Here is a 21,987-nt window from a genome sequence, read left to right as displayed (position 1 = left end):
ATTCACTAAATGGTTGCCGAGTTATAACGATTTTAATTTTCACTGATCTTACACGTAGTCTTATGGAAAGAGGCGACCTCGACGGATAAAACAGCTGAAAAAATGTTGAAGAAATAGTACCAATGGACTCATTTTTTTTTTACATGTAGTATATGGGTAGATGGAAATATCTGCCAAGTTTCAATTGCTTTCACAACACCGTTTTAAAGAAATAAATTATAACTTGAGAAAATTGTGAATTCAGGGCATTTTCACTGCCAAAACATTGGCAAGTAATGCTTGAGGAAGCATTTGTAAAGTGAGAAATACCTTCCTAGGAGTAAAAATAAGACTCCAACTGTCGTTCGAGTTCCTTACATCTAGATTTACTATGCGTAAGACGTAGATATTGAAGTATTTCAAGTTCCATGTACTTTTGTCTAATATTGTACGTCCGATACATCCTTAATCACTTTCATCATTCAGAATAATTTCTTCTTCACTCTCATCGGCAGAACTTTCACGGGTCTCGTATTTGGAAACAATAACATGATAACTACTAAGTAGCTTCGAAGTTAACTCTTCATTAATTAATGATATACAACTGGTAAGTCTTAAACTCCATTGCAAGCACTATACAACTGTATTTGTGAGAATCGTTATACACAAGAATCGTTGTTCTTCGTGCTGGTTGCTTCATCGGTTGCTTTCAAAAGACGGAACGATATTCTTCGTTCGGACGACTCGAAACGTATTCGAGAACCGGCGGGCGCGCAATTTCCTCTTCGATGAATTTAATCGAGGCCAGATTCCTATCGATTCGACGAGTTCTTCCGTCGCGATCGGTTCCTCTCCTCCAGCGGTTTCGCGACTCGTCCAGAGGGCGATCCGATGTAATTACTAAACCGTGACGCACAGTCGAGTGTTTCACTGACAAGGAGAGTATATTTTACGTGTCCGCCTCCGATCATTTTGATTTTTGGATATGTCATAGAGGACCGAAAAATAAGAAATACGTGTTTTTTTATTTCCCCCCGTTTTCATATTTGGGGGGTGAAAGCTGCGTTCAAAGTTAAGGGTTGAAAAATCATTTCTGTGGAATATCTCGAAAACTATCAGAGATAGGGGAATAGTGTAAATAGACAAATTTTGTGTCTTCGAATGCGAAATATAACTGACTCACCAGATTTTCAAAAATCCACAAAAACGATTTTTCAACCCTAACTTTGAACGCAGTTTTCACTCCCCAAATATGAAAACGGGGAAAAATAAAAAAACACGTATTTCTTATTTTTCGGTCCTCTATAACATATCCAAAAATCAAACTGATCGGAGGCGGGCACCTAAAATACTCTCCTTGTTAGAAAAGGAATCGAGTCTCTTGCGAGCTTAATCATTTCAAACTAAATTCAAATCTACTTACTATTATACTAATGTATCAGCATAATATATAAATAAGCAGTGAATATTTTCTTAACAAACGAGCTGAATTTTCTTAAGAGAAGCTTAAGCTTAAGTTACAAAAAAAAATGACTTCTACCTAACGATTTTCAATTTTCTATAACAACGATTTTAATTAACATTGCTGAATACTTATGCATTATTGCTGGAGTTCAACGATTCTCAGTGTTAGGACTAAGGGGCTGCGTTTCTCTTTTTCTGGAGAAGAGGGGCGAAGGGTCTTGACCGGGGCATAAGGTGACGACCGTAGCCAGTCTGAAAATTCTGACCAAACCGTGCAGATCGCGTTCCGTCTCTTAAAGTTTCTTTTTTCTTGTATACTTTTATATATAACCAACTAACATTAATACGTGGACACACTGTGTATTGTCTATCTATACAATAAACCATAGTTGTGTTTATTGTGTGACATTTATTTTCAACCTCTGCGGAGTAATTTCCAACAATTATGATAATATATTTTTTTTAATTTACATTAAACATCAAGCTTAAAAATAAAGCCTAAAATACTCTCCTTGCGAGACGTAATGCTCAGTTTCATACCCGACGAGCGCTCGTCCGAGCGAGCCCACCGGGCCGAGCAACTCGCCCAGTCAGATCGCACATTCTAGTACTCGGCCGAGTAATCCGGCGGGGAAGATTTTCCCTCGGCCGAGTAGCAGACCGATGACTCGGCCGAGTCACTCGTCAGGTGTAAACCTACCTTAACGGTGAATCGAGGCTCGCGGACTCGGCCGACCGCAAACAGGGAAGTGTATCCCCGACAGGGAAAAACACAGCGCGGCTCCATCAAATATTTGCGGCAATAGGTATATCTCGTTATTTAGAAACCGCGTTTCCCGAGGTCCTAACCAAACACACGCCTAATCATCTGTCTGTCCACGTTCTTCAAATCGCTCCCGAGGCTTTCCTCCCCGCTATCGTCAGAGCGCGAGCCCCGTCCCTGCTCCGTTCCTTCGAATTCGATGGGAACCCACCCAGCTTCCCTCGAAATGCAAACCGTTCCAGCGATAAATTCGCGGGATTCCCTCCTGCAGCGAGGCCGGGAGGGCTCCGAGCCGCGCCCCGGGGCGAGACTTCCACGACTTCTTCCCGGGAAAAGGAACGATTCCCCGAAATGGAAGTCAGCCGGATGAAAATGTATCTCCGTTCTCGCGATTTCTACCTATCAGTCTTCCGCAGTCTCTTCCAGCTCGTACGAGCCAGCCACTACATTCTCTAACCCGCTCGTTTATCTTTGCGGAGCCCCGACCGCGTGTTCCTGCCCCCGTCACGAGCATCATTGTACTCGTCATCGCCGTGCCATCCGAGACTTTCTCACGGTTTCTCCGCTGGATTTCCGGGCGGGGGCAGGGAACGCGGCCGCGACAAGCTGCCTCGAACGCAAATTCTCGGTGAGTTCGTGCTTTCCCAGAACTACGCCGTTTTAACTGTTCCATGCGAGCCTCGAGACCCGAACTTCCTCCGCTCCGTTCCCTAGCATTTCGTACGATCCCGTACCGTCGCGCTAACGTTCGCCGAAACTGGGGAACAGTCGTTTCTCGTCGAGGGTGCATCCCCTCCTCGGATGTTCCGCGGACGCGTTATCAGATTCGTGTACCGCGACGGCGATTCGTGTAAAAAGAAGAGACCGCAGGCGTTCTCCAGCCCAAGGTTGATCGCGGCCTGCCAGGAGGCAAGGAGAGGATTGTATCGACGGCTGAATCCGACGTGGTTGCGAGAAAATGATTCACGCGTGTTGCGCGAGAGCGGCGCGTCCTCGCCGCTGGAAAAACCGGCGATTACACCGCGCCTGGGAAATGATGCTACCCGATAGAAATTTGTGTAATAGGCCGCAGGCACACGCAACCGGTAAATATAGGAGATGCTTATGAACGGGAGGTGGAGACAGTTGGACGCTGAGGTAAAAATATACGCGCGGCCTCGCGTTACGAAACGGGGATGCCTGGACGTAATTAATTTACGTCGGGCACAGACTTCTTCCCTTCTCCCTCCGCGATGCTCTCTAACGCGTATCATCGACGCGCGTTATGAAAATCAGCACGTTTCATTTGTGTTATGAAGAACAGCACTCTGCTCGTTTTGACCACGAAAAACAGAGTGTCTCGATTCTGTTCTGGAAAAGAAGTATGTTTTCGGTAAGGTGAATGTCTCAATTTCTGCTTATGTCCCCGTTTCTGCTGATTTCGTAGTTTTCTTGTTATTATATGCGTTACGTTTGTAGTACAGTTGCAGGAAAATAATTCTAAATTATTTAAACATTCACGCGAGTGTTGCACGAGCTTGGGGCTGCATCGCTATTTTTCACGAGCAGAAATACGGACGTTCAGAGGATTGTATATTTAAGTAGAAATTGCTAGTAGTTAAACATCTCGAAATATCTTTCTTAAATAGTTTTTGAATTGGGGAGCTGCCAGTATTTGAAAAAAGGGGAAAGTAGTGAAATCTACAGATTTATTAATGAAAAGCCTGAAATGATAGAAATATTAATAAAACACTTATTCGTTTTAGCAAAATTTAATAAATAAAATTGACGTTTTCAAGTTCTGAGTCATGTGATCTCAAACGCCAATCACGGCGCGTTACGTCATTGTGCAGTAAACATTGTGCACGTTTCATTTTTTTTCTCACGGACAACTGCACGTAGAAAAAACGAAACGTGCTACATTTCGCAACGCGCGTCGGATCCTACTGTAAAAATAAAACAAATGAAAACGTTTTTTTCAATTAAATGAAAAACGTCTTTACTTAAATAAGTTAAACTTTATTCAGTTAAAAGATCACTATAAAACTGAATATATTCTTTCGGTACAAGACCTTTAGACAGCACTGCCGACAAATCTTCTTTTTTTCAATGATAATTGAATTTTCGTATCATATGAATGTTGTACTGTATATTACTTAATATCCTGTTTTGAATCACATAGTATCAAAATGTTTATTTCGAAGCTGTTTTCGCTTAAATCATATTTTCGCTGCAGCGTTTGAAATGCGCCACTGCTCGTGGCGAAATGTAAATCGCGCTTGTTCCCGCGGTATATTCGAAACACGCTTGTTACCGTCCAAAACAATTGAAACGTGCTTCTTCTCGCGATAGATGGAAACGCTAGTTTTCGTAACGCACGTCGATGCACAGTTCACTGCGTGCGACGCAGTCGAGAGCTCGTAAAGAAATGGCAACTTCTGGCCATTCAAGAGCTGCCGTCTCGCGACGCAAGTGGAACAGTTGTTTCGATGATCGACCCAGTCGATGGAGGGGGGAGGGGGCAGCACAGCTGGCACGCCGATTTAATCGTACGCGCGCGGGAAAATCTGAATGGGAAAGGTCGTAAACGAAGCCGTGTAACGAGATTCTCGAAGGGGCCTGAGACACCGAGCCGGGCGATTCTCACCGGGCGGGAATGAAATTCGAGGCTACGAGGGCTCGCGCCCACGCCTTCCGAGAAGCTGCACCGTAACATTCGACGCGCGTTTCCCCGTAACGGAGACGGAACGCGGCCGTAAATCGCGACGGATGCCCGCCGAGGTGAGGAATTATTCCGCGAAGCCTCTGATCGCGAGGGAACGAGTTCACTGCTTCGCCATTGGCATTTTCTTATTTCCGCCCCGCGATCTGCTGGCGAAAATTAAAGCGGTCTAATCGGGTTGGCTGTCGCGAGTGATTGGCAGTAATGGGAATTTCGACTGTTTGACGATCGATTTTGTAAAATTTAACAGACTATTTAATGACGAAAGCATTGTTGCACTGTTTCAATATTTGTGCGACACTAGTCCTGTAACGCGATTCACCCGATTACAGAGAGCTTACTTTAGTGGACGGCGCACAGTGGTTTGAATAAAGGAAAAAAGTCATTTTTTGAATATTAAGTACACAGAATTTTTTTAGTACAATTTCATAGTAGGATAGTTGAAGCACCCGAACCAACAAGATTTTTCTGTAAATACCAGTAATTTGAAGGAAATTATAATATGAAAATTGGGGAACAGAACACCTGCAATTTGGAGTTACAAACGCACTATCTTTCAAGTAGAATTTCAACTATCTGCAGATTGAAAAGAAAAACGCAATTTTGTAATTTGATTATGTTCATACTAAACATATATATTACACGAATTAAGTCAATGACACCCTCGTTGATTTCAGTAGGACGTAAGTTGAACAAATAGGTATTTTTAACGATAGAATCGAAGTTTAATTAGACATAACTTTTTCGCGACAGCTAGCGTCAAGGTGAGACTTACTACTAGTGGTGCATTATACCTTTGAGTACATAACCAAATAGGTTTCAGCTGCGTAAACCTGCGGCTTTGGTGTAGGGAGCATTTTTTCTATAACCTTTATCAATAAGTATTTCGAGTATCTTGTTTTGGTTTTTCATAATATCGAAAAATGTTTTAGATAAAAGTTGAATAGTTTCTAGGAGGCCATAATTTAATGTAATTAGTTTATTATACGCATAAAGGGCATATGTATGAAGGTCACCGATGTTTTGTTAAACGGAACCATATATTTTTGAATACATTACTGGATTCAGAGTTCATCATTTTCTATGACAAAGTATTAACCTACTTCTATCGACAAACTATTAGTTTAGGAGATATTTTAGTTTAATCACTAACATCGACATACAAATATCTCCTATACTAAGGAGATAATTTGTTTTATTAATTTTCACTTCAGATTTGTAATCAGCGACCTCAAAAACCCCGGGATACCAAGTCTTGTATAAATTGAAGGTTTCACATTGATGCTATCACATTTTTTCCTTGATACGGGGATTTCGGACCACTGTGCGTCGCTCTCACAGTATTTCCCAATAGGACGCGGGAAATTAACGCCCAGCGGTTTAGATACGCGGTTTCGCAAGAATTTCAATTCCTCGGCGAATCGACGGCGTTTCGCAAGGTTTTCAATTTTTTTTTTTTAGCGGGCGGCGTTTCGCAAGAAAGCCGGCGCGCTGAAAAGGACAGGGTGTTTCGCAACCGTTCCCCATTGTTCGCCGAACCGCAGAGAGTTTCACGCGCGACCGAGTCGTTGCCCCGAACCGCGAAAACGAGCGAGAAGGAAGGCGCCGCGCGGCGCTCGGCTTCTCCGCGCCTCGCTTTTCCATCGGAAAGTTTTTCCCACCGGCTGGCATTGGGAAAATAAAGACGACCTTTCCTCCCGCGGCTCCGCTCCGCGAATCGCATTTGCATCGACAACGCTCGGAAAACCGCGCCCCAGCGTGCTCCCCCGATGCCCACCCCCCACCACCCCAGTTTTTCCGTCGCACTTTTCTTTAAATTCAATCGCATTGCTACCGCGTTCACGTGCCGCCGCGACGCGCACGTGCACGTATCGCGTAACGGAACGAGCCAGAGAAGGCGAGGGAGCGAATTCGTCGCGGAGGCTGACTCGCGATTCCGTGGAAATCGCGGTGGAAAGCCGCCGGTGGCGAACGGAGAAGGGAGGCGCGTGGTCGCGGGATGGAGAAACTTTTGCCCGCACCGGTGCTATTCGAGGGAAATTTAGGCCTCCCGCTGGGGAAAGCAGCCTCGGGGGATCGGAGGGATGGTCGGCGACGCGTGCTCGCGGGCCGTTGGGAACCTCGAGCGATGTTTTATGCGTGGATTCGTGGAAGGTAACGAAGGCAGTTTTCGTGGAACGAGATCTGATACAGCGAAGTGTGTGCAATTGTGGAATTTTTTTTTGCGGCAACACTCGAAGAATCGCGGATAAGGTGATAAGGGATAGGAGGATACTTCGAATCGCGCTCGACACGCACGGCGCGCAATTTTCCTCTCCGCGGACCGTTTCTATTCAAGATTGTTACGCACGATGCGAGCTGGTTGCACATACGCGAAGCGAAGACGCGCGAGACGCCCAGGCGAAGAGGCATCCGAGCCGCTCGGCGCGTTTGCATTCAATTCTCCGGAGAACCCTAATCAAGGGAAGACGGAGTGTGGTCGTCAATTTCGCCGTGATGCATCGAGGCCAGGGCCGTCCTAGGAATCGCTCCCCCTTTGAAAATCGTCCTAACGCGTTCCGCGAACGGACGGAGGAGCCGAGAAGCCAGTCGGAGTGGCACGTCCTTTTCCCGGCGCGAAATTACGGTTCTGTTTCTCTGACTTGTCATTATCCAAGCCCCCGGGCCCTCCGCGAGCGCAGACACGCGTCTCTACGTGTCCCGCAACTTTCCAGAGGGGCGCGACGACGGCGAGCGCGACTCCTTTCGTTTCAAAGTTCCCTTCGCGCCCTATGCCACTGGTACCTTTGCTTCCTCCCTTTTCTCCTATTTTCTTCTTCAGCTCGCACAGTCGCGGCGCAGACTTTTGAAATGTTATAGGGTAGGGTGGGGCTAAAAGTCCCGTTTTTCATATAAACCTGGGCGACATTTAGTAATAACAATCTAGAGATCTCTGGTGTTATATTTTGTATAAAGTATAATTGTTATACTTTACGTTCAAGAAGTTCGTTTGTTGATATTGTTATTTTCTGTTGAGTTATACCACAGAATGTTTGTCCCTAGAAAGAAGTCCCTAATGTCTTTTCGAGTAATATTAAATTAAATAAGTAAAAAACTGTTTTTAAATCGACAAATATAACTATTAAACTATAACTATTATACTTTACGTTCACGAAGTTCGTTTTTTGATATTGTTATTTTCTGTTGAGTTATACCACAGAATGTTTGTCCCTAGAAAGAAGTACCTAATGTCTTTTCGTGTAATATGAAACTAAATAAGTAAAAAACTCTTCTTAAATCAACAAATATAACTGTTAAACTATAACTATTATACTTTACGTTCACGAAGTTCGTTTTTTGATATTGTTATTTTCTGTTGAGTTATACCACAGAATGTTTGTCCCTAGAAAGAAGTACCTAATGTCTTTTCGTGTAATATTAAACTAAATAAGTAAAAAAATTCTTTTCAAATCAACAGATATTTACTAAACCAATTCTTTTTGGTACCTATAGATACAATATTGAAAGGATATTAATATAAGTGATATTAACCCTTGGAGGCCCATGCCAGGCCCGTATATTTAGACCCATGTTTTCGAAAAGTGGGGCTATATGTTGTGGTAAACCCCGTTTTTTAATATTTGCTATTGTTTTCATGTGATCGGTGCTGGGAAGTTTTGTCAAAATCGCAAAAGTTAAGAGCTTATCAAAAACTTTAATGTTACCGTTAGCATAACAGTCGAAAAATTTTGTCGAAGTGCACAGAATCAAGACCTGATGAATATGCTCTTGGTATAAAGTTAATTTTTTTATTCGTTATTCGAAATTTTATTTAAATAAAAATTTTGCCCGTTTCTGTTTGCAAGGAATCATTTGACAAAAATTGGGTGCAGTGTACCGAATGTAAAGGTTGAGCACACGTCGAATGCACAAATCAGGAGAATATTAATTAAGTATTATTCCATTTGTACAAATAAAATTTGAAAAGAATCTTGTATTGTACCAATTAAATGCCTTTTTATTAACATTGTTAATCATTTAGACCTAAAAATCTACTAATTTAATAGTTGGTCGGTACTGGACGACAATTTTTCGTTTCCTAGAAATTTCAACTTTTTTACTTTTGCGAATTATCAATTCTTATTATTAAATTTCACAAAAATAATTTCTCTCCTCTTATTAAGTTTCATCTATACTACAAACACGTTTTTGAATTTCTGATTTTCATCGACTCTACCCCAAGATATAACAAAAAAACTTAGAGCGGTCTGTACTGCGCGACTCTCCCCCAATTAAGATATATCCGGAAGAAATGATTAACTTGTTAGATGTGTGACGCAAATATCTTGTATAGCCGGAGTCATGAGACAGCACAGAAAACTCTAATGGGCAGGTAAGGTAGATTCTACTTCAATTAACATTTTCCTGGAACGTAGCACAAAATTGCACCTAATTCTTTTTGTTTCTAAGAGACAAGGGTTCATTCTTTCGCATGATATCAATTACACCCATTGCAAATGGTTGCAATTTTTTAAAATTGTATAAAAACTTTGCTAACATTTTACCCGAATGTATGGCCTTAATAGAATATACGGCTATGTAATTAACTTTGTAACTAACTTAAATTGCACCTCTGAAAGAAAAATTTTTCATAATCGTGAATAAAAACTATGGGAAATTAAGGTTTTTAATAAGCTCTTAACATTTACGATTTCGGCAAAATTTGTGCACCAATCACGTGAAAACAATAGCAAATATTAAAAGAACAGGATTTACCAGAATATAATACAGTAACTAGTAAGGATGTTAATAAAATGTGAATTGTAAATGGCCAGTAGCCCCACTTTTCGAAAACCTGGGTCTATATATACGGGCCTAGCACGGGCTTCCGAGTGTTAACATCACTTATATTAATACAACTTAAACCCCATAAATTTGCGGTTAAATTGAGCCGAATTTCATTAAAATATCTAGACCAGAACCAAAGTTACAGATTTTTGATCGCCGTCGGGTCGTCTCGTCCCACTGTGCGATGCCAAGCCGCATGTTTCAAACGAACGTGTTGGAACTTCCGAGGAAGACTGACATTCTAATCAAACCGTAATCGCAAGGTGTCTTCGTCTCCAAGAGCACTTTAGAATGGCCCATTGAAATATCTGCGCATTAATTTCAAGCCTGGAGAGTTTCATGCGGAATCCTTATTTCCGAAAGAATAGATAGCGCGCGCAAGGTGGAAGATGAATATTCCAGTGTTTTTAAACCGGCAAACCGACTGCAACTCGTATCAATCGCGATCCATCAGCGGTGCCGCGGCAGAGTTTCCTTCGCGCTGGCTGTCCCTCGCAACCGTTTCGTCTTCTGTCGCGCGGAACGAGTGCGGCTCGGATGGATCGGCGAATGACAAAACGGTGGCGTGACGGAAAACGCGGCAGGGGGAGCGTCATCGACGACTGGGAAACGACTTTCCGCAAAACGATTACCGACTTCCGGCGCATAGAAAGCGTTGTCCCGATCCCCGTTCGCGTTCCACACGCCAGCATCATTATCTCTAACGACGCGCGGCAGGCGTGTCGTTCGAACGGAACAAAACGACCGGCGCTAAAAACCGCGCTCACGACGCCAGCCTCCGGACGATTTTTCGTTACGCCAGACTTCTGCCTCGACTGGCCGAGCGATCATCGTTACCTGGCTCGCTTCGCGCGCCGACTCCTTCGTTTCGCAAACCCACCGATACCACTAGACACACTGGCGTTTCAACGATCCTAGGATCGTTCTAAGAAAACTCTTAACGGGGTAGGTTACCCTCGAAACTTTCGAAAATTGAGTTTAGGCTGTTTGCATATTCCGCTAGTCGCGTCTTCTCTGCGTATTTTAAGCCCAACCGGGCCCCGAAATTTTAAAAAATGGAGGAATCACAGTGAAAAATGTACGTTCAACTTTAACCCTTAACTGGTATCCTGGGGTCAGTCATGACCCCAAGCACGCAAGGTTCGCTGCAAAATGTTTGGTTGTCGAAGTTTGTAAACGGAATTTCTAATTAATTTGATCATAATAGTTTAACTTTCGAGGTTTCTATTATTTTATACATTACCTACGAACAAAATAGGTATTCATAGGGGTTGATCTAATGTCGACTTTACAAATTTCTGTGTCCTTTTTTATTTGGGGTCTGCCACGACCCCAAGATAACAGTTACGTTTGAAAAGACAGTATACCAGCTAAGGGTTAAACGCGATTTCCCCGAAACTACGTTTCCCAAAACGGTGAACGTAAAATCTCGAAAACCGCTCGAACGATTTGAACGAAAATTCACAGGGAGCTGCAGGAAACTGATCCCCTCCGTGTATTGGCAGCAGAATTTCAATATAAATTCTTTAAAAAAAGATAAAAAAAATTTCCTGCAAAGACAGGATAAAATCAGAAATATCAATATAAAAATTGTATTAATTTGTTTAACAAAATTCTGCTTCCTGCACAGGATGGGTACAGTCCTGCAGATTGTAAAAATGCCTTGACTTTGTGCTTTAGGTAATTCACCTGTCCGGAATCGTGTTCGCCATCAAACGGTGCGTCGCGCACACGCCCTCGCATTTATGTTTATAACTTTCCCCCCTGTAAATATATTCGAAGTTTTCTTTTTGCGCATTAAAGTCAACGAAACGGCGCTTAATAGAGTAAAACAGAATTTATCTCTATATTCATTTATTACTTCAGAATGTGCGTTTGAAGAGGGACCTGATTCTGGGCTGTCGAGGGTAACCTACCCCCTTAAAGTAAACCAAGCAAATCGAGCGTTCCGAGTGAAATTGTACGCGTAACGCACCGAGTATGAACCAACGGAGCCAGAGTTTCATTCTCTGGCAAATGTTGCCTCATTAAGAGACCTGGGAAAGAAATCGGTCACAAGGGTTTCACTTACCCGCGGTACAAGAGAACACTGTTAAAAAGCAAACGCTGAATTTCGCATACCCCCTGTCCCAGCCACCTCCTCGACGTTTCATGGAAGATTGTTACGTGGTTCGGCAACCCTCGCGGATAAACAATCCGCGGGAACATTTCTACGCTCGACGAGCCGCGGCGTGTGTAATTGCGTTCGTTGGGCGAAAAAAGCGGCGGGTTAACGCGCCGCGTTTCCAGCTGTCCGTCGACTTTCCCGGAACGGCAGCTCTACAATCAAATGTAGCGTGTGGCGCGCGCTTTCGAGCGGATCTCTTTGGACTTTTCGAGGGGCCATTTTCTGGCCGGCTGGGACGTCGCGTGCTTTGGAACGTCCTGTACGATCCAGGCACGCTCCAGAGGCGCACAATGGAGGTCCCGGATGTTGCAGCGCCACTTTCCACGAGCGAACGTGCATCGTTCGGGCGAGAGCTGGCGTTCGCGTGTCAACGATTTCGCTCGAATTTCATCCTTTGTTCTTTACGGTACCGCCCGTCGAGGCGTGCGCGCCGCTGCAACCCTGTCTCTGGACCGCCCCCAACCCCTCATTGTTTTCGATAACCTTGCTGCCTGGCGAACTGGGTTACCGAACGACGCGAACGAAATCGGACCGGTTCGCAACTTCGTAAGCAAAGAATAATTCGGTATAATTCCGAAGTTTGCCCGACGACTTGCTGGGTAGCTTGTTACTCTTCTATCTGCCTCGACCACGCTTCCACCCCGGGTTGCCAACCGTAAAATAATATATAGTATTGTACTACATTTCTTTCTAGTGTAGGTACTATATACCGTAGAAAAAGATATAGTACGTGAAAATACTATGTTTTTGACACATCGATGAAATTCTACAATTTTCAAAATATTAATTTGCATGTTCGATGCAATCAAGTCGTTGACATATTTGTTAAGGAGAATAGATTAATTAATAGTGCAAAATGCGTGAAAAATACATATTTAAAAAATAAAATGTTTTAAGGTAGTATTTTCCTCTGAGGAGTATAATATTTCTACACAATGTGCCAATGGTGGATTTAACGGGGCAGCTGATGAGCAGTTGCATTTAAAATGAAATTATGATTGGGTGCAGGTATCCAAACGCTACAGTTTTTCGTACTACTACACTTGACCTGTGTTTAGTAAATTACCTCTTCATTTCCCCCCCCCCCCCCCCAAAATGGGCCCCTCAAAATGTTTGCCACCTGGGCCTTTTTTCTTAAATTCGCCGCTGAAATGTACGATATTTTTTGTTACATTCCACAATGTGACGAAAAAGCGTATCTGGGCGCTCGGGACGAAACTCATAGCTCCTGAACTAATCAGTTTTCGACCTAAGTACCACAATACTTTTTTTAATATACGAAGATGCATCGATTGAGAAAAATATAAAATGAAATTACAGTTAAGAAATTAAAGTGATCTTACTTTTTTTATTAAATAAGAAGGTTTCTGCCATTTTTTCAGTTATAGTTTGTTGCCACATGATTACTGACTAAGTTTTGTTTAAGAAACATTTTAATCGGGACGGGTGAAAAATTGAAACGATTATTTGGAGTTTTGAACACATGGATTTTCGGGATAAAGGATAGAAAATTAACATTTATTCGAAAATTGTTTCAATATATTTTCTAAATCAATTATATGCTATTTGAATCGGAACATGAAGACTCGGAGACTAAGGCCTGAACGTTGAGCGTCTTAATAATGATTTCGACTATTTCCTCCATTTTGAGCAATTAAATTTGCCGCGAATTTGAAGTTTAATATGCCCCCAATTAATGTACAGAAAATGACGAAGATACTTTTTGGTACATTTTTTAAAAACTGCCGTCAAAGATAATAAACATTTAACATACAAAATTCAGAAAAATTGTTAATACTACCAAACAATTTTTCGGCATCTTGGAAGGTCTTATAATACTAAACATAACTTACAAAAATCAAATTAATCAGATGAACATTCGACCAAATATCGCGTGTTTAAAAAATGCACCAAAAATTCAACTAAACTTCAAGCCTGATTTATTACAACAAATCAGAAACTTCGGTAAAAATCTGGGGTTGTATTAAAATCTACGTTCCTCTATCAGTATTTTAAGACAGAATAAGCTACGAGTTTTAGACTTCGGTGTGATACTTTCGTCCATTACGCGTCACACTGTGCAATCGACGCGTAAAGTACTACATTGTCCCGAAAAGAGTTGGCAACCCTACAGTTCCACCCCTTTGCCAACCGCTCTCCTTCGACTCTCCTTCCGCGCGTCGCGCCTTACAACCGCCACCGCCGCTGTCCGTGTCCACTCGCGCCATTATCGTTACATCATTGCTCGCCCGTATGATATATAAATAGCCGATGACAATGACGGGACGTCGCGCAGAAGAAACGCGTGCATATACCTGCAGCCGCCTTTCACTTTCGTGGAATCGTGGCTAGTACGAACGAACTTCGTGCACGTCTATCGATTCTGCAGAGTGCACGACCCTTCCCAGAATACATGATTTTCTAAAAACCGAGGATTTACACTCTGACATAAGTACGACGCGATGTGCGCTCGCATTGAAGCACGGAACATTCAAAGCCTGTACGTTCGAGCACAATGATCGCGAAATAGCTAGTGGGTGGTGGAAACGAAGGAGGGGGAGGGGGGGGGAGGTGGGGGAACGTTATCAGTGAATCGGGACGGCGAGCGAGGAGCGGTTAACGAGTAACGAGAAAAGCTACGGATCGCCGTTTAATTTATGCCTTCCGCGTACCCTTTGTTCCGCGGATGAATTCGGCCGCTAATAAAAAGCATCGCTCTCTCGGACGTTTCGCGCATCGACGGTTCCGCCCTTTGTTTTCTCCGGCCGAACCCTCGCGCTACTTTTTCTCGGAACCGTCATCGTCGGGCCGCGCGCCGGAAGAGAGAGAGAGAGAGAGAGAGTGGGGAAAAATCGCTTACGGGGAAAAACGTTGGGTGGCAAAAAAAAATGTCCGCGCGCGGATACGAGTCATTTATTCAACGGGCAAGCCGAGGTGAACGCGATAGAGGCTCGAAAAAAAAAAAGGGGGGGAGAGGACTCGACGACGATTGCTTTGGCGTCCGTTGAAAAGACCTCGCGCGACTCGGTCGAAGCCATTTCTGCCTTGGCTCTACTAAATACTGGAAACGAGAATATTATTGCGTCGCGTTTGAGCAGCCGGGCGGGAAACGATAGCTTTCGGGCTCCATTTCGCGGACTCTGAACGGGGAGGAGTGCATTACGCGCTGTCACGTGTTGTCGCGGAATAAAAATTCCACACTTAACAGAGCGTGCTACCGTTTTCGCCAGAACCGCGTGCGCAACACCGAACCCGGCATCCTTCGACACTTTTTACGCTCCGCGGCATTCGAATGGCTGCACGGCGTGGCCTGGGCGCCGGGAAATCCCAGGTAGAGGACCAGGTAGCCCTGGAGCGTTTAAAAATACATATCGAACGCATCCAGCTGGTTCTTTCAAATATGCATCTCGAAACAGCTCGTAAGTTCGCTACTCCAGCCACTAGATGCTCGACGCGAGAAACGACCTATCTCCAAACTCGAAATACACTTATAAATATTCGCAGTAACTTTTCCGCGCTCGTGTTCGTACAGCTCCGAAATCCAAAGCTGAGCTAACCGCGCTCCGACGGCCGCGGAATTCCCCCCTCCGATATTTCAAGGCGCGCCATTGGATCACCTCCCCCCCCCCCCCCGGCCGGGTTCGCAAAACGAAACAGAGGCCGAGCGGATTTTCGAAACGGGGACAACACGCTTGGTATCGACGGGGGGATCCTAAAGTTAGCCGCGCCGAGCGCATAATTTCGCGTTCCCCGAAGATGGACACGCTCGATAGAGACGTAACAGGTGTGGACGGGCCGAAAGTCCGTTACCCTCGGAGTTTTCGAGAAGCAGGCACGGGCCTGCTAGCCTCTCGACCGGCGAATGCGCGGAACAAATATACCGTTTGACACCTGGACAAGCACAATGTGGGCCGGGGAGAGGGGGGGAGGGGGGGGCCGACGACGAGGTCCCACTTTGTCCCACGAATAATAAAGTGGCAGGGCGCGGAAGGGAATCGGCATGGGCCGTGGGGCCCTCGAGAACGCGCTTCCCAGAAGAGCCTCTTTGTTGGCTGGCGCGGCCTGCGGTCGCGGAGGGGCAACCGAACAAGCGTCTTAACGAAATGCGACCCCCTACTGCGATTTCCATCTCTCGTGCTTCACTTGCCGCGCGCTACCTTCGAGATTTATCGCGGAATAAACAAGCGTTTCGCGGAAACGTCCGTGGACGAGGAGGGGGGAAAATGGGCTGGCACGGCTGCGGCCACAGATCGGAAGGGGTTCGATTCTAGATTTACCGGGATGCTGTAGAAAGCGCGGACCGAGTCGCGGACCGGAGCTCGAGGTGTATAACGCGCTGCTTCGAGGTTTCCAGAAGAATTCTACGCGGGGAGACAGATCGTGACGTACCGAGCGAACACTCTCAAGGCGATGCACTTGGGGGACGCGCACAATGCCTCTGGAATTCAGGGGACGTGATAGAAGAATCCTGCTTCCGTTATCTGGGCTTCCTGTAAACATTTCTAGAGGCAGCCAGGCCTGGAGGATAGACGAGATCGTCCGAACAGCGAAAAACGAGCGTGCGCGCTACTCGGAGGCATCTTTCTGGAATATCGGCTGACCATCGCCTTCCCTCGTTCGCTACGCTCCTCCGACCGTCAACCGTTTTTTCGTTCTCTTGGAAAGCGTGGAGAAAAAAACCCTGCTCGCGACAATTTACAGACTCGGCGACCTTTCCTCGAGCCGGACCGTGGAAATTCCTTACAATTAGTTTCCGACGACCCGGCCCCGCGCGTTTCCTCGCCGAGTTCTGCTAACTTTCCGCCGGCCGCGCATACTTTGCTGGAAAGCGTGCTCCTCTCGCTAGTGTCGAGGAGCGTCGTATGGCGGACTAATAACCGGTTTAACGTATTCCTCCGGCTACGCCGGGGGAGGGGGGGGGGGGGGAAAGACTGTTCCGTAAACGGATTAGTTCCGTGGCAGCGCGGACGTAGGTTTCCAGGTATTCGCAAAAAAATGTGGCGTGAAATTGCATCAGCCTGGGCGAATGTCGGGCAAGCCGTTCGAATCGGTCCTCGAAGCGATCGTGAGTCACGAGATCGAAATAAAACCGGGGGAAATTCCGCGGACGCGACGCCCCGTCGACGAGACGGCGACGCGTCTAAAGATCTTAGCAGTCAAAACACTGTCCTCGAACGGCTAACGCACCCGACACATTCGCGTGCGCAACTTTCGGGCAAATATATTTCCAGCCGAATTTTCTAACGCGACACATAACACTCGATACATTTTTCTCTTCGAATAATGATGGAGGAAGGTTGGACCATTTTATATAATCGAGCAGTAGACAGGATTAAAGATTGTACAGAAAAAAAATTCATCCCCTGTGTAAAGCTAAAGTTCATCCGCGAAGGAGCCAACCTTCGCTCGTGTCCCTTGGAGAACGAGCGCGTGCGTTTCAATCGGCAAAAGTTGGTGCAAAAAAAGCTCGAACGGACGCGGCATTACGGTCCAAGGGACGGGTCAAGGTAAGCTCGCGTCGCGATGTAGGAAAAGCTTGTGAACTTACCATTCGATGCTCCTGTAGCCCCTGAGACAGCAGTGCACTGCTTTGAACGCCCCGATGTTCGCGTATTCCGTCGTAACCACCTCCTTCGTGAACCTCAGGCCGCCCGGTAAATTGTCGAACTTGTGCATCGAACAGTAGTCCTTGAGTTCGTTGGCCTGGCAGATCGCAGCCAGGAACACCACCAGCAGGCCACCTTCCACCGGTATCATCTTCTCGGATTTCATCGGAAGCCTCGATTCAACAGGACCACGGGGAACCCTTTCAAACCACGCGCTTTTCGGATCCTAGCACCCCCATGACCGTGTCCTCCTCACGATAGAGATCGTGCGCCCAACTTTCCGCAAACACAAGCCAATCTCAAACGCTCCTCGGCTGTTCACTTGCCAACAGACACGCGGGCACCGTGTAGGTGATATTTGTCGACAAACACCGACGACTTTGTCCCGACTAGGAGGACTGCCTGTTTACTCGGCGATTTCGAACGGTTCTCGCTTACGGCGTGGCCTTTTTCGCGCGAGCCGTTTAACACGATCGTCCAGTCACCTTCGTCCAAAGTCGCCCTCCTAAAGAATCACCTTGAACGATATTTCTCTGAACGTACAGCACCGGCGACTTTTAGTACTGAAACGTGTCAGCGCCACTCGCGCCGCACAATGCTGGCTCGCGAATCGCACTGGGCAACGGCTCGGAAAAATTGAACGTCGCTTCTCCCAGAGACGAACGAACATCACACTCGAGGGAACAATCGGGTCGAGCGCGAGAAACCGTGACCGTATGCTCGACAATTACACCGAACGCGCGCGCTACGAAGGCCGGCAGCTTACTGTCAGCCGAACGCTTCCAGGACTCGTCCGTAGGCCACGGGTTTGAAACGAGCCGCCTGTTGCCTCGTGCGCGCTCGGCTGCCTTCGGCCGCGCTCGCCGTTCCACGCCGGGGCGACGACGCTCCTGGCGCAGTCACGCGTGTGCTCGCGACTTTTCGTGCAACGTCCCAAAGGACACCCGTCCCTTTTTTCCTTCGCTTTTCGCCGGATCGTTCAGTGAATTTCTGCGACTATGTGCCACGCAGATGTTGCGCGAACGACGTGCCCTTCGTCGCGACGAGAGACGTCGCTGGAACAAAGCGGTGCGTCGAAATCGACGATTACTAGGGTACGTGTGCCGTAACCTTCGAGACTCACTGCTCCGGCGATTATCGTCCGAAATACACACGAAGCAAAGCAGTGTCTAGTTTAATACTTGGGTAACACTTTTCCTCCGGGAAACCATTTTTTCGCCGGAAATTTATATGGATCGAAAGCACGTATCAAACAGCATGCAGAAATAACAATCTTGAGTTTAGGAATCTATTCAGTCAAAGGTTATTAAGTAAAAGAGACTATGAAATTTTCACGTATATTCTAACCCGTAATGTGACCAACTATTATGCTCTTTTTAACCAATACTATAGAACGTAGGCCACGGGCCTGGCACGGTCGCATTGGCGAGTATAAACACAGATCCTCGGATAGTAAAAAACGCACTCGCTTCCTACTTTTCCTGGGCAAAGAATTATTTTAGGTTATGCCCAAAGTCACATCGGTTCGCTACCATGCTTTACGCGCCCTCGCACTAATCTAGCCACAACCAATACTAATACCCTGGATAAATTAGAAAGTGGAAGCGTTGTTTCGGAATAAGTCAACGGAAATACTGTACAGACGAGAGGGAGTGCAGTATTTAAATATATAACGTAAAAAGACAATTTTCTTCGAAATGTAAAAACAGTATTTTAAAGTGCTTTCGAAACACCCTAAGTATTTTATGCTGTCGAAATCCCTCAATGTAACCGTTTCGAAAAACAAGGAAACTACATACTCCTACCCCTCCAACCTCCAACAACGAATCATACGCGATAACAACTGTAACTGTCACAATAAAGGTTAGAAAATATGTGAAAAGTTTGCAATATTTTCGCCTCAAAAGTTTTCAACGAATAGATTCCTAAACTCGGAATTGTTATTTTTGCATTTGATACGCGCTTTCGATCCATATAAATTTTCTGTGAAGAAAAGGTTTCGCAGAGGAAAGGTTCGCGTTAATGCTTTCGAAAACGATGCAAACTGGACGTGTGTAAGCGATAAACTCGGTTAGATTTAATAGCAGCAAAGTGGCTGAATCTCGCCCATTACATCTCATCGTACAATTAGGCTCATGTCGCTCTGGCACTGTTTCTATTTGTGTTAATTGTGCGCAGATGGAAATGTAATGGATACGTAATTACTATTATTTATTTTAACGACATTGTGAATGTCTTAGGGTAAACCAGAACGAGGGAAAGCATTCGCCATGTGGGCCCTGAAGTCGTCTGTTGGTGAGTCGGCCCTTAAATATTCATTTTATATTTTATTTCGACTTTATTACTCGTTAAGCAGAAAATTTCACGTATAGGTTAGGTATAAATACCGTTTGTAGCCATGTGCAAAATTATCTTATTTCTAAACTGCTCGCAGATCATTATTATCTCGAGAATTTCGCGTGATAAATATTTTGTTTAGTACACCGCCAGAAATATAGGGTTATATTTATTGCTTACACGAAAAAATATTACATCTTTTAAGAAGTGGGCACAAATGGCGCATCTGCTCTGACGCGAAACTTGAAAATGGCGGAAGATTCGAATGACCCCTATGTGTCCGAGTAGCATGCTAAGCATTGTTTCTCGAAGGTGCTTGGAGCCGTGGGTTTATTGTGTTCCCCTTTGTCCTCGCGCGAGTGGAATTTTCGTAAGGGAATAGCGAGCGAGGCGGCTCGCGTTATTGGCTTTGCTTTTACTCGACGCTCCAAGGTAAACAATTCGAGCGGCGAGCGCGTGTACACGAAGGAAAACAAATAGCCGAGGAATATCCGTGTTTTTCGGACGTAACATAACGAGATGCTTGGGAACACGTATTGACCAAGCCGACGCGTGACCGTTGTTTCCCCTTCGGCTCGTCCAAACCGTCGCTGCGATACAGACTAGACTTCGGAAGAAATCCGATTAAGCCCTGTGTACATTTCTGTGAACGCGATAAATTTTCGGGCTTGTGTTCGACGACGCCGCGGACAGATAACTTTGACGGATAAGGCCGCGTTCAAGGCTACAGTAATCGCCCAGCATTATTCACGGAATTCGTTGCTTTAGATAAAAGCTGCATCGTTTTGTAAAGTAAAACAGAGATACAGTTCGCGGAGTCTCGCGATATTTACACGTTTAGACCTTGAGCGCGCGCCGCGTGCTGAACGGTTGTAGCCGTATTCCGTTGCCATGTACACTCGACGCCCATGGGCGTTTCTCGCCCCTGGCTATAACGATCCGTCGAATGTTAGGAAAAGTTAGAATTTCGCTGGATAAAAATCGATTAAGCGTCAAGCTGCAAGAATAATAAATCACAGCGGGCATCTCTTGATCAACTATGGATAATTAGCACGGATAAAGAGAGTAGGTATCTCGATGGTTTATAGTAACGTGTTCCGTTCAAGCTTGTTACTCGACTCGGGGGAGGAGATTATCCGCGATAAAGGAGATCCCCATGGTGCTTAAAACGAACGAGTTTACCTCGACCAGCGCCTAAAATTAGTATTTCTATCTCGCGCTAATTTCCTTGACGGTATTAGCCAGACTCTCTATTTTCGCCTCTGTGGTTTTACTGCCCTTGTAATCGTCCGCGGGAAGTTCTTTTCCTTTTGCTTTCTTTCTCTCTTGTTCCCCGTATTGCCTTTCCCTCTCTGCCTCGAGGCGGAACGTTTGCTTCTCTCTCCTCCTCCTCGTGGAGCAACGCTTGCCTCGCTCCCTTCCCGCGATGTTATTTCGAGTTATCAGAGCTCGATTCCTCGGAAATCATGCCGCTCTCGTTATCCAGTTTCGAGCGTTCCTCGGCCGCGTTCGCTCGACCACCGTCCGTGATTCGGCGCCAAAGAGGCACGGCGTTCTTTCGCGCATTCGCTGCCGGCTCGCACACAGCCCGACGCTGACTCGCATTCTGGGAATTCGAGTATGCGGTCAGTCGTTTCGTGTCGTGTGGCAACGATTACGCCGGATGATCGTAGCCTGGGACCTTATTTACGTGCACGCCGTCGCGATGCATGGCGGAGGCGAGGTTTATGCCAGTCGATGACGAGCCTCAGCTTCTCCCATGCGAGCTCACCTATCGTTTATTTATTTCCACGCGACCGGCATTATCCCGATAAAATCCACCGCGCCGGTGTTAATTAGCAGCGCCGCCGTCGCCGAGTTTTGAGTAAATTGAATCGTAATAACGGCTTATCGCTACCGCGTTCGTTACCTCGACGTTTAGCTGCATCTTTTACGTCTCCCCGCAAAGCTGAAGGAAAATCGAAGTTTCTATTTAAAAAGACGGAACTTTTTAACTTCGCTGCGTTTATTTATAAACTCCAGTAAATTCTATCGCGCTTTATCCGAGCAGTTTCTGCGCAGCTATTTTCTACGTGAGTCGCGTGTCTTGCTCCCTGTCGTCCCCAGAAATCAATCCGGCCAGATTGATTGATCGCCATCTCCC

General features: G+C 45.7%; 2 protein-coding genes across 3 annotated transcripts in view; one reads left to right on the top strand and one right to left on the bottom strand.

Annotated features, from left to right (window-relative positions):
- LOC143369575 (interleukin-1 receptor accessory protein-like 1-B) overlaps nucleotides 1–18,239 on the bottom strand; it is a 138,413-nt gene extending 120,174 nt beyond the window's left edge. Inside the window, exon 1 of the mRNA XM_076813688.1 lies at nucleotides 17,450–18,239. Coding sequence (XP_076669803.1) covers nucleotides 17,450–17,673 — 224 coding nt within the window. The 5' untranslated portion in view covers nucleotides 17,674–18,239. The remainder of the gene's footprint in view (nucleotides 1–17,449) is intronic.
- Nucleotides 18,240–18,391: 152 nt separating this feature from the next.
- LOC143369569 (acetylcholinesterase) overlaps nucleotides 18,392–21,987 on the top strand; it is an 85,731-nt gene continuing 82,135 nt past the window's right edge. The window contains exon 1 of one of the 2 annotated variants that reach the window (XM_076813672.1): nucleotides 18,392–18,601. The gene's annotated coding sequence lies outside the window, so the exon portion shown is untranslated. Of the gene's footprint in view, nucleotides 18,602–19,735; nucleotides 19,803–21,987 lie in introns of those variants that run through there. The other variant, XM_076813669.1, reaches the window with a different exon arrangement.

This window comes from Andrena cerasifolii, chromosome 6 (genome assembly GCF_050908995.1).
Source record: "Andrena cerasifolii isolate SP2316 chromosome 6, iyAndCera1_principal, whole genome shotgun sequence".
Taxonomy (NCBI): domain Eukaryota; kingdom Metazoa; phylum Arthropoda; class Insecta; order Hymenoptera; family Andrenidae; genus Andrena; species Andrena cerasifolii.
The sequence above is the reverse complement of the archived record's forward strand: the minus strand, read 5'-3'. Positions and strand labels throughout refer to the sequence as shown.